This window comes from Python bivittatus, unplaced genomic scaffold (genome assembly GCF_059951505.1).
Source record: "Python bivittatus isolate LINGU-HERP-01145 unplaced genomic scaffold, Pbiv_v1 ctg000560_np1212, whole genome shotgun sequence".
NCBI classification, from domain to species: domain Eukaryota; kingdom Metazoa; phylum Chordata; class Lepidosauria; order Squamata; family Pythonidae; genus Python; species Python bivittatus.
Window position 1 is genome coordinate 6,057,851 of NW_028277083.1, and position 12,351 is coordinate 6,070,201.

Below are 12,351 nucleotides of genomic sequence, written 5' to 3' on the forward strand. Positions count from 1 at the left end.
CTACGGACTCAAAAAAGATAGCCCTGGTCTTTCTTTCCATGCGGTCTTGGGGAACTGTTCGGGTTGTCTCAGTCTCATTTCTGGAAGTGGGTTGAAATCCTCAGTTGTCATTTCACTCCTGGAAAAGCAAAGAATACAGGCCAGGCAGCCGAACCTCAGTCCCACAGCTCAGGGCAAGGCCAAACATTAGTATCCTGATGACACAATGACCGCCCTCAAGAGGGTGGTTTGGTTTGGCTTAGCACAGCACGGGGCCTAGATAATACAGGGAGTCCCCGGGTTAAGAACACCTGGTTTACGGATGACCCGTAGTTAAGAACAGAGCCTATTGTAGCAAAGTTCGAGCTAAATACACAATGATTTGAGTTGAATCCACAATGGTCCAAGTTCATTACACAATACTACTTATACAGTATTATGGAATAATAGCGTTCCGGCTTACTACAAATTCGACTTAAGGACAGACCTTGGGAATGGAACTCGTTCTTAAATAGGGGATTACCTGTATCTGGAGCGGCATAATCCAGTGGTGGCTTGGATTAGGCCCCGTGTTCCCCCAACTTAGCCATTGTTCCATGGAACTCTGGAGCTCAGGGAGCGTCGAGACAACCTGTTGCCTCAAGGCTAGAAACGGGCTCAGACCCGGATCGTGCGGATCCGATCCAGTCATTCTCTCCCAACGGAACCACCTCACGGGACTGTTGTAAAGAAGGGGAAGAACCAGGCCCGTTACCCTGCTGTCTCTCCAGGCAAAGCATGGGGCCTAAGGGTCATAAAAGCAACGCTGCCCAGCCGATGCTTTGCTTTTCCATGACTTAAAAACAGAATACGGAGTTTTTAAAAAGCAGATATAAATGGGTGAAAGCGATTAAACATCCCCCCGGCCATTGCATCTCTCTCCAAACTACCCTCTCCGCACCAGCTGATGCAGTCTTAATTATTTAACTGACCATGACTTAATTTAGGCACCGTTCTGTTGCTTTCCCAGCAGACTTCCCAAATCAATTTAGATGGTTGTTATAACCACAGCCTGTCATGTTGTCTCCCTCTCAGGCCCCCCCATCGCCCTCACCCCAAAACAGCTGCTTAAAAAACTGGGGGGCAATAAGGGTTGGCATAGCAGGAGCCCCTTCCCTTCGTAAAAATAGCACGGCTTATTAGGACCGGCCTTGTATTTGTGTGCCTCTGCTTTATTACAGTGGAGAAAATCCATTTGCAACCGTGAAACTCCGACCGACGGTCACAAACGACAGATCAGCACCAATACTTCGATGAGCAGCATTGACCCCCCCTTTTTTTTAATCCTACCTTGTTAACATTGCACAGCCTCCCCCAGCCTGCTGTCCTCCAGATGTTGCGTCGGGACAGTTCGGAGCTCGGCAACTAGAGGGCCCCTGGTTGGAGACGGCGACACGGTCTTCAGCAATATGGTTTTCAAATACTGTCTGACGTTGTTTTTAACCTTTATTTAAATGTAATTAATGTGTACAGTAGCAGAAAGTTGCAAAAGTTTCTGACTTTTTTTAAAAGAGCTTTTTTGCCTCTTGCTTCTGCTAATTATTAATGGCTTAAGATGCCTCCAGATTTGATTTTAGTGTGCCTTGTTTAGGAAGACAGAAATAGGAGAATAGGGAAGCCAGCAGAACTGATCCTTTAGTCCTCTATTACCAGCATAACTGTTTATTCTTCTGTGCCAATGGTGTGGTTAATCCCATGGATAAGTTCCGTTTAGTTTTGCTTGTACAACTTACTTAGAGAGATGGGTATGAGTAACTGCTTTTTAAATAAGCGAGCTGTTTAAGGATGACCTAGCGTACAATAGAATATTATGCCAATTAATATTTTCACTATATAAGCTAAGATAAAATGTCCTAGGGGTACAATAATAATAAATACTCTGATCAGAAAACAGGACACTCTTTAATTGGTCTGCAATACATGAAAGCACAATCTATTACTTGGTCTTCCTTTGGATAGGATGCTACTTAACGGGATTGTCTAATTCCAGCCCTTTCCATCCTGAATCATTACAGACAGAAAACCTTAAAAGGACTTGCTACATTGACCTTTTCTTTAAGGTTGCATACCCCTCAGATGTTGCCTTTAAAGTTTAATTGATAGATAATAAACAAGGGGTTATTACTGCGTAAAGAATTACCTATACATTTCACAAAGTTAAAAAAGAGCAAACTGGTAAGTCCTCATTTAGTGACTGTTCGCAGTTGCGACGGTGATGAAAAAGTAACTTTACGACCAGTCCTCGCATTGACCACCTTTGCAGGTCTGTAAAGCAAAGGAAAGCTGAAGTCAGATTGTAAGCACCATTGCAGTTTCACACCGTTTCACTTAACCACCAAGTTGCAGGTCCCAATTGTGGTCGCTGAACAAGGACTTACAAGATCTTTGCATTTACACCTTTTTTTCTCTGTAGGTTATTGCATAGGCAGTCTCTATATCCAAATATGCCTCTTCTGCAATGGCTCCAGGTACTCTTACAAGAAAAAAATGTACTGGTGTCATACTGGTGTGACATCTGAGGAGTTAAAAATGACCACCTTGCTGGGTACTTCAAAATGGGGTGAAGAACATGCCCTGGGTGTGTCTGGTCTAAATGGACAGGGCAGAAGAGAGCCAGACCTCTATTATTTTGGAATGATGATATATTAAATGTATATGCTGCCCAACTCCCAGCAAATCTGGGGGGGGTTGCAATTTGTTAAGATTGTTTTTAAAGAGGAGTATGTTATAATATCTCCAGGTGAGATCATTCTAGGTCTAGAGCTTGTAGAAGGCTTCCACGTTCTAGATCCAAAGCATCTTCCTCCCAAGGTGTTGACAGTTCCCATGGTCTCTGCTGGGTGGGAACTGCCAACTGCCATGCCCAACCGAAGGGGAGCAAGGTCCAGAGACTCAATCGTTTCTCCCCAGTTGATTTATGGGGAGTGAAGGCTGGAAAACAGCTGGCCTGTCCTCTACAGCCTTCTTGCAAACGTTCCAGCCAAGTCACATGCCAAAACGAGATAAGGAAGCCTACAGGCTCAGTTTCCCAGCTGTTGCTCCCAGCTCAAGCTGCTGTTTCGTCTTCAACAGCAACTGAGTCATTTTCAGTCATGGCGCATCCCTTCTCTCAGTGGGCTCAGAAAAAAATAGTAGCAAAATATTGATTACTTTTAGCATCTGCCCTGCGGGAGCTGAACACAGGGTTGACGGTGGTACATAATCAGCCCAGAAGCATTCTGAGAACTCGCAGCGAGGCCTTTTCCAGCATCCTAGCCCTGCCCAGGAGATGAACTGCACACTCGAGTCCAGCTTCCAGCCCCAAATAGGAACTACCCTGAACTCAGCGATTGCTGAGATTTTTGAGTGGAGGGGCTGAGGGGAGACCCATCACCCCCAAAAGCCTTAGTAGTAAAAAAAAACTAGTCCAGAGCAAGGCAGTTGCTTTTGATATCTCCCCCGTTAAATAGAAAGCGTGGCTGGCTGGGGAATTCTGGGAGTTGAAGTCCACCCATCTTCAAGTGGCCAAGGTGGAGAAACACTGGTGTAGAGAGATACCTCTGATAGTCAAGTACCACCTTATGGTTTATGCTCATTCTAGTCTGCAGTGAGCAACCCTTTGCGGAGTTAAGACTAGGCTGACTACAGCTGGAAACTCAAGAGCTGTAGCCCCAAGGATAGAGCATCACGTTTAGAAAGGCTGCTTCCTACACGGACGCTCCTCCCAAGTGACGAGCTGAAGAAAGCACAGCGGGCGAGATTGTAATCCAAGGGGTTGTAAGCAACCAACAGAAGCCACAACGTCCTCACGCCGTCCTTGTGGAAATGGCGTAACCGGCCTCCTTCAGGTCATCTGCCCGTCACGCTGCACTTTAGCCACACACGCAGAGACACAAACGGGTGTCGAGCAGGTAATTCTTCTAGAATCCCTGCAAACAATTCTGTGGGGCTCCATAAAACCGTCATGTTCACCCTGCATTTTCCAGAGCGGCTTGGAGCCGCTGGAAACAGCATTGGAACTGTAGCCTGGTTTGAGAACAACTGTTGAAACTTAGTCTATCAATTGTCAAAAGAAGCATCAGCATTTGGGTAGTTGGTGATTTGGTGCGTGGTTCCAATCAGTTCTTGTTTTTTGATGTGCACTCTATGGATTTGAGCCGGCATGGAGAATCTACATTTTCCTTCTGAATAACATTAACACTACCGTAGAAGAGATTTTTCTCTTAATTTTGGGGGTGGGGGTGGAAAAGGCTGGCTCCCCTTGCGAAGTTGCAAAAAGCACTTTTATTTAAATTTCCCCCCCAAAAAGGTGCATTTAAAACACAAAACCCAAACGGGGTTTGTGTTTCCTAACAGATTTGCCCAGGTATCAGTTTTACATGCGAAAGAGAGAGACGCGCGGTTTCTTCTTTACAAAATCAGCTCCGATGCATAAATGTGATTGTACATGACATTTACATTAGAAAAAAGGGACAGCTCCTAAAAGCCTCTGGGGGTTGATCCCTTAACCAAACGTCGCCCCGCAGTTAGGACACGTTCGTTGTCTCAAGGCGAGGCAGAAGAGGATTCCGATGGGGAAGAAGAGGATGGCGCAAAGAACGCCGAGGCAGGTGAAGGTGTCTTCCAACACGCCAACTCTGTAAGAGGAAATTGCACAAAAGAGAAGGAAGAAGTTACTGCAATGTGGTCAACCCCAGCAGCGAAACAAGCACCGAGTTTAGAGTTGCGCACGCTTCCCGCCCGAGTGCCACAATACGCGTGTACACACTTGGCGTTTCATTCTGCAGGCCCCGCGGCTAACTTCCCCGCCATTTTTAGCAGGGAAGACGTACATTCCTGCTCCCAAATAGAGTCGGGGATCCCCGCTCTGTTCCTAGGCTTCTCTTTTGAAATAGCTCTATTTTAAAATAAAGAGATTCAAAACTAACCAGGAGCAATAATGAAGAGAGAAAGTAGGAGAGAGCAAAAGGCAAAGGATGAAAAAGAAAACAAGGTCAAAAGTGCAGAAAGAAGAAGAAATCCAAAAGAAAAATGACTTCCGACTTCCTTTTGCAACAGATAACACGTATAAATTTTACTTTAAGTTCTTACTGTTTACCCCATAACTTTCATTTTTTCTACTGCCTACGATTATTTCTAATCATCCGATCCATAGAGTGTGATTCCATTTCTTTCTGTTGCACGCCAAAAGGGGTTTCCAATCGTCCCTATGCCTTTTCTGAACTCCCCTGCAGATCAGCCCTCTTGCATTTTCTCGATGACGATCACGTCTTCGGTGCGCTAAGGGGAAGGCAGGGAGCCAGGAAGAGGACCATAAAACTTTCCATTTAGAGAAAGGCTAATCTTAGCAATACAGTAAGAGTTGGCCTGGGGAAACCTGAGCAACTTTCCCGTGGTTTACAGTTGTCACTCCCAGGCTGTCTAAAAATAGAGAATGAATGTTTATATTCGTGCATAAAGCCGGGCTGCTCTGTGAGAGCCACAGACATTTAGAATTGGCAAGAAAACCCCTTTGACGTTAACTATTAATCATGCACTGAGGACAGCTTATTTAATGGACTTTGTTTTTACTCAGCGTTTTTACTAACAAGCACAGAATGGAAAGAACGGAGCATACAAGGAAATGCACTTCTCTGCTGAAAAGCTCAGCGGGGCGTTTTGTCTCAGCTGGGAAGGTAAGCAAGATCAGGCCCGGTTAGCTCTTGGATGGGAGAACACAGGGGAATCACAGGGCTGGTGGCCAGACCGGGAAGTGACAAACATCCTGGAACGCAACATGGTTGCACCCATGTAAACATTAGAACTCAAGCCCAGTGCAAAGGGACTTTGTTTTTATCGCCGAAAACCCAGAAACCAGAGCATTTGTCATCCTAGATCAGTGTTTCTCAACCTTGGCGACTTTAAGCTGCGTGGACTTCAACTCCCAGAATTCCCCAGCCAGCATGGCTGGCTGGGGAATTCTGGGAGTTGAAGTCCATATAGCTTAAAGTTGCCAAAGTTGGGAAACACTGCCCTAGATGTGGGATAAACAGCTCCATCACACTTATTGCAATCTTGTCTCAAAGGAGGGAAGAAGATTGAAACCAGTGTTTCTCAACCTTGGCGACTTTAAGCTGCGTGGACTTCAACTCCCAGAATTCCCCAGCCAGCATGGCTGGCTGGGGAATTCTGGGAGTTGAAGTCCACGCAGCTTAAAGTCGCCATGGTTGAGAAACACTGGTTTAAACTCTCCCCAATCTTTCCCCTCCCAGGGGATTATCCATAGAACGACAAATGATTTTGCTTTGTTTCATTCCTTCTCTAGAACGGCTCACCCCAAAGCTTAGAAATGACCCCCATCCTTGCTAGGACTCCAGAAAGCAATTCAAACTTAGCTCTTCTGTTAAGCCTTTAGGGAGGGGGTGAAGGTTCGTGCTGGTGAACCAAATCCAGGCGTTTTGTTGCATGGAGGGTTTTGATCTTGTTCCTGTCCTCGTGGAAGATAGGCCACGCTGCATCTTAAGTCTCGGCAAATAAATAAATAACAGATTCCCCCCCCCCCCCCCAAAAAAACTTACCTGCAAGCCGGGCAGCCACCAACAACTACGACGGACGTGGTGGGAGGGGGCTGCTGGATTATTGTATACGTAGTGTTGGGAAAGTTATGCGGCGGTGGACAAGGAGGAGCAGTATATCCTGGACAGGGAAACAAAATGGAGAAATGAACGTGGGACTTCCCATTCACAGGACCAGGGTTACTGAAACTCTTTGGCAAGGCTCCCCATAGCCACCACCTCTGCCTCCTTCATCCCTCACATAAGCTTAGCCCGCGTATACACACCCCATGACTAGACAACCCATGAGCTCATTCCCCTGTTAGAACGAGAGAGATCTCTCCAGAACTCATCCTTTCTGCGGTCAAGTCTTCCCGTCCAGCTCAGTCCAAACAAGATTTGGGACCTCTAAACTCCAGAAGAAAGCCATCGAGCAGAGCTGAGGTCCAAAGCTTGTGGGAACATCACAATTACAGGATGGGTGGGATCTCCTGCCCCCCATGCAAGCAAGTCACCACCAGTGTCCTTTCAGACATTAAGCAAGCCCCCTTTGCTCGTACTTATAAGGCAGTGTTTCTCAACCTTGGCCGCTTTAAGCTGTGTGGATTTTAACTCCCAGAATTCCCCAGCCAGCACGGCTGGCTGGGGAATTCTGGGAGTTGAAGTCCACACAGCTTAAAGCGGCCAAGGTTGAGAAACACTGTTCTAAGCACTGCTTCTCCCAAATTAACCCAAGACAGCAACTCTTACCGTCTTCTTCTTTTCCCCCTCTTACATCTACTCAACGTGACAAAAGGAACCTAAAAGCATTTCCAACACTTTTAAAGCTGAAGACCCTTCTGACGTTTTCTCTGTCGGCCCCCATCCTCACAGGTCAAATGAACCAACCCAAATGGAGCTTGAACGAATTCTTCTAAAGGCGCCATAACCATTACCCATCCTAGCAACCCGGTCCTAGTCGTCTACTCTTCTCTGTGTCAAAGCCTACAAATGTACCTGGGGCTAATTATTAACTTCAAAGAGACTCTTAACAGGACCGAAACTAACCACACAAGGATCTCAGTTTAGGAAAAAGCCAAACCCTTTCAGATGCACTCAAACGCTTTCAAGTTCTCAAGTGTTCTCCAAATCGTTGTGTTCATCTATCTCTGTAGGCCATAATGCAATTTCCTTGGTAGGGGTTTAATGCAACAGGCCAACCAGCCATGAAGATGTGCAAATCTTAGCTCCCACCCTAAGGTGAGGCATGAACACAGCCCATTGGAGGTTACTCAGCAAACCATGATAAAGTCCAGTCATTGTGGTGTATGAACCCAATGGTTCTGTGCCTGACATCGTAGGGGGAGAAGTCTGTTAGTTTATGACAGCCTAAAATCAGGAGGAGTCTGATGGGACCTCTTCATAACAATTATGCCTTTTAATAAAAGTTGTTCATCTGAAAAAGTGCTACCAGACTCTTCTTGATATTCTCTTTTTTGGGAGGGGGGTCCATTGATGTTGTCCTCTGAAATAGAAGGACCAACTAAAGCATTATCAATTACCAGGGCTTACATCCCTCACCCCCAAGCTTCTGATGTTTTTTGGGTGGATTCTTCTCCTTTGCTGGCCCATCAAGTACGTTAGTTCCATCTTCTTCAACCTCCTGCCTCCAAATGCATTGGACTTCCATTCCCAGAATACCTTTCAGCTGACTGGGAATTCTGGGAGCTGAACCCCCACACATTTGGAAAGCACCAAGCACCGGAAGGCAATTTCTGTTAGCTTATTAGTTCTTGCTGTTGGAATTAAATGGAAGTATGGTGTGTTAGTCTGAATATGTATTTTCTTGCCCCTGGTTAAATATCTCTAATGAAACACTCAAATTAAAGAGGATATCTTTTAAAGAAGCCCCCCCCCCCCACTAGTGGTTTATAACATTCAAGGTCACAGCTATCACGTGAACCTATACAGCAATTATTGTATCTTCTATTTGTAAGAATGGGCCAGTCCTGTATCACCATGATGGAGAACATCCTTAATCCATTTATGCCCCAAGATTCAGGAGGGCCATTGGAGTCCTCTACAAAATCTCCCCCAGGACTGTCCCCCCAGGATCAGGCAGAAATCAAATCAAATAGATGGATTAACCCCCTGAAAAATACTTTACAAAGACCCCAACCTCAAGAGCTGGAGAACCACAGACCCGGCTTTGATGGCTCCAGGTACAGAAACAATGGTCTGCCTTGTGTCGGGGCATACAGATTTGATCGATCAATCAATTAATCAGTCAATCAAATCCCTGGGCAACTTTAGCCAAAGTCCAAAGTTGCGTGGAACATGGACAAAAATAAAGTATAGACACATAAATACATACAAACAAACAGGGCCATGTTGGGGAAGAAAGATATGGAAGAGCAAAAGAAGATCCAGACAGTGAAACTTACCTACAAATAGCCTTTATTCATAAAACAATTGCTGCACGGATTGTGGCGTGTTCTTGTCCCAACAGTATCCCTCCACATAAGCTGGACTACAATTCCAAGCTTCCCCTGCCAGCATTGCCCCACAGCCTCACAAGATTATTAGTCAATGCAAAAAGAGGAAGACCTAGTTTTGTGCATCACACTAAGCCACACTCTAGAGCAGTGTTTCTCAACCTTGGGAACTTTAAGATGGGTGGACTTCAACTCCCATGCTGGCTGGGGAATTCTGGGAGTTGAAGTCCACCCATCTTAAAGTTCCCAAGGTTGAGAAACATTGTTTTAACAGTAACTCACCACTGGCTGGTTCACATAACTTTTCAAACCACAACTGTGGTTATGTTTCATTCTTTGGTAATAATCATGATTTATTAATGACTTCTGCATTATGGAGAGGCCATAGTTCTTGCTTTTAAGGCTCCCTGCTTCTTTGCCAGCGTGCTGGGGCAAAAATAGAGCCACTCACAGACCTTGCACCCTACAGGGGCTGGGTTCACACGCTGCCCTTAAGCCTCCAGCAAACGTCGGGCTGTCCGAACCGTCCCTCCCCGCCACACCCAAGACTCTGAACCAGAAAGGATCATTCCTCATTTTCAAGAGAGATCCTGGCTTGCAAATGCTGGTTTTCCCCCACTTGAGTCTCCACCTCTTCTGCAAAAAAGAAAAAAATACCCCAGAAACTGCTGATCCGCTGCACTGAATCCTCCCCACCGATTTCAACACCCTTCCCAGGACCTGTTGAGAAAAGTCCGAGCGCCGGCAGAACTCCGAAAGCCCCCCTTTTCAGCGCGCGGCCCCGCGAGCGGCAGGGAGGCCGGACCGGGATCGGGTGGATCCACCGGGCGCGACCCAGGAGAAGGAAAGCCACCGGGTTCCCGCGGGGGGAAACTCCGGGCGGGGTTCCCGGGGAAAGACGCCCAGTCCCGACCCGCGCCCGGTGCTTCTCCCCTCGGCTTTCTGCGCGCAAAGCGCCCTCCCGCCCGGCGCGGCCAGAGCGCACCCCCCCCGAGCCGCTTCGCCAACAGGGCGCCCGCCGGGCGTTCCGGACCGCGGCGCCCATCCCTCCCCGGCAGCCCCGCCCTCGAGCGCGATGGGAGCTGTAGTCCCGCGGGCCAGGTCGGGAATAGAAGGGAGGCGGGCGGCCTTCACCCCCACCCCACCCTTTCCGGCCGGTTCCCCTCCTCCCGCCAAGAGGCCCCAGGTGCGGCTCTCCCCTCTCCTCTCCTCTCCTCCCCTCCCGCCGGGCAGGCGCTCTGCCCGCGCTCAGAGGCACGCGCGGGGCGGCTCCCCCCCAGCCCCGGCTGCCCCCCCCCCGCTCTCACCTGCGCCGGGCCCCGCGGGGAACGGGTAGGGCGGCGGGATGGCGCCGTAGGTGTGGGGCCCGCAGCCGCCCGCCGGCGCGGACGGGCTGTACGCCGGCGGCCGGTCCTGCAGCAGCGGCTTGCTGTCCATGGTCCGGCCGGGGCGGCGGCGGCGGAGGGAGGCTCAGGGCCGGGAGCGCTGCTCGGCCCGCACGCGGCGCCACCCAGCCAGCGGCAGCCGGCGGGGCATGGAGGGCAGCCGGGGCGCCCGGGGGCTCCGCGCGAGACGACGCAGCAGCAGCAGCGGCGGCGGCGGCTCCGGAGCGCAGCGCTTTGTGCCTGCGGGCGGCGGCGAGTCAGAGCAGTCACAAGACTGGCGGTCACGTGACGCCCGGCCCGGCCCGGCCCCCCCTTCCTCTCCTCCTCTCCTCCCCCCGCAGCCCCGCTCCTCCGAGACGCCGGAAAGCCCCTCTTAAAGGGGCCGCGCCGCCCGTTCCCCGCCCCACTCCGGAGGGGCGGCGACGGCGGCTCCCGCCCCCCCCGGCAAAAAGCTGCCGTCCCTCCCCTCCGCACGCGCTTCGCTGCCGGGAGGGCGGACCCCGTCCCAGCCCCGTCCCCCAAGCCACGAACCGGGGTCGGGGCAACCTTCCCCGCCTTTTCTTTGCAGGCAGCGGGGCCCCAGTGTTGGGGCCAGTGAGGCGGGACCCCCAAGAGGGGGTTGCGTCCACCGGCATGTGCCGTAAAGCGGAGCACTGTGACGCTATCTATTGGCGGACCCCCGGGAGGGTCTGGGGGCCCCCAGACCCCGCTTTGCGAACGGCTGCTTTATTGCATGAATGCATTAACAGGAGCCCCTTGCAACCCCCCCCCCCACTCCATTTGCTTCTTTAAGGTCTCTAATGCAGTGTTTTTCCAACTTGGCGACTTAAAGCCGTGTGGACTTCAACTCCCAGAATTCCCCAGCCAGCTCTGCTGGCTGGGGAATTCTGGGAGTTGAAGTCCACACGGCTTAAAGTCGCCAAGTTGGAAAAACACTGCTCTACCGTGACTCTTTCACAACCCAAACAACAGAGAGCCCTCCAGTATCTTTAAAGCCTTGCACCCCCCACACCCACCATCACCAAAGCTTTGCACCCAGAAATTTATGAGACTTGGAGATACCAGGAGTAGCTTGGCTTGTTCAGGATCCACACCCGCCCTTAGGGTTGGCCCCGGGCTAACACCCTTGCAGCAACCCATCCTCAGCAACCGCCATAACATAAAAGCTTCGCCCCCTTTTTTTCCGACGTTGGGGAGGCCAGGAACATGAATGGGCTGAGGATCCCCGAGCCTCGAGGTGCCCCTTTTATCATTGCTTGTGACCCTCTGCCGAAAACTGACAATTTAATCTGAGGGAGAGGGTCTCCAGCAAAGAGAATCACGGGCGTGGACTCCCTACATGCCGTACGCTATTGTAAGCTTCAAGTGTAAATCTTCATAGGGAACTTCCATGTTCAAAAACGCTGACCTGGTTCCTCACATGATCTGTCACACACATCCCAGTCGCTTTGTGGCTGAATTGGTGCTTCCTCTCCCCACGGTGTCCCCCCCCCCCGTTTGAAAGAGGAGGGCTTTGGCGAGCGCCCTGCAGCCTCCAACTCATCAGATGATCTTCCTGAAGAACAGCTGACACCAGCCTTGTGGGCCCAACTTGGCATGTGAGTCAACCACGCAGAGGGCAACCGAGCTGATGAGGAGACAAAGTTGGGGAATGATTGTTGAGGGAGAGGATTGTCTCTCTTCTGGAGAAGATAAGATGAAGGTTAGTGGTCTTTACGCAGAACAGGCTGGTGTTCTGTTGGGGAAGATCATTTCTATTTAACGGGGGGAGAATCTTCTTCGCAGAAGGCATTACTGGCAGAACTCTCACTTCATTTGCCCCACCAGCTGAACCAAAACCAAACAAACCCAGTTTGGGCTAAGCAGTTTGCATAAACACAGCTGTTGCTTTAGCCTGGCTTAGGAGATTGCACAAACCCAGCCAACTGTGGTTTATTCGGTAAGCAAACTATAGCTGAGGGC

The 12,351-nt window shown here is 49.8% G+C and overlaps 3 protein-coding genes across 5 annotated transcripts in view; 2 read left to right on the forward strand and 1 right to left on the reverse strand.

Annotated features, from left to right (window-relative positions):
• Positions 1–1,909, forward strand: part of BAIAP2L1 (BAR/IMD domain containing adaptor protein 2 like 1) — a 49,879-nt gene extending 47,970 nt beyond the window's left edge. For both annotated transcript variants that reach the window (XM_015887553.3, XM_007425160.4), the window contains exon 14: positions 1,200–1,909. In XM_015887553.3, coding sequence (XP_015743039.1) covers positions 1,200–1,275 — 76 coding nt within the window. In that variant the 3' untranslated portion in view covers positions 1,276–1,909. The remainder of the gene's footprint in view (positions 1–1,199) is intronic.
• On the reverse strand, positions 1,902–10,676 carry BRI3 (brain protein I3). 2 transcript variants are annotated; one of them, XM_088148058.1, is made up of 4 exons: positions 10,312–10,676; positions 6,555–6,672; positions 4,456–4,634; positions 1,902–2,283 (listed from the first exon to the last, which is right to left on the reverse strand). In XM_088148058.1, the coding sequence occupies exons 1-3, from the start codon at positions 10,439–10,441 to the stop codon at positions 4,502–4,504; spliced, it is 381 nt and encodes a 126-aa protein (XP_088004184.1). In that variant the 5' UTR covers positions 10,442–10,676; the 3' UTR covers positions 1,902–2,283; positions 4,456–4,501. The 2 variants fall into 2 exon arrangements, with proteins under 2 accessions (XP_088004184.1, XP_088004183.1); XM_088148057.1 differs by lacking the exon at positions 1,902–2,283 and having other exon boundaries at positions 4,263–4,634; positions 10,312–10,675.
• Positions 10,677–11,946: 1,270 nt separating this feature from the next.
• TECPR1 (tectonin beta-propeller repeat containing 1) overlaps positions 11,947–12,351 on the forward strand; it is a 31,383-nt gene continuing 30,978 nt past the window's right edge. Inside the window, exon 1 of the mRNA XM_025164735.2 lies at positions 11,947–12,091. The gene's annotated coding sequence lies outside the window, so the exon portion shown is untranslated. The remainder of the gene's footprint in view (positions 12,092–12,351) is intronic.

Coding starts and splice junctions, on each gene's coding strand:
- BRI3 (XM_088148058.1), bottom strand. CDS start 10,441: ATGGACAGCAAGCCGCTGCTGCAGGACCGGCCGCCGGCGTACAGCCCG. Junction 6,673..10,311: donor CCCCGCGGGGCCCGGCGCAG/GTGAGAGCGGGG, acceptor TTCCCTGTCCAG/GATATACTGCTCCTCCTTGT. Junction 4,635..6,554: donor GGTGGCTGCCCGGCTTGCAG/GTAAGTTTTTTT, acceptor TTCCTCTTACAG/AGTTGGCGTGTTGGAAGACA.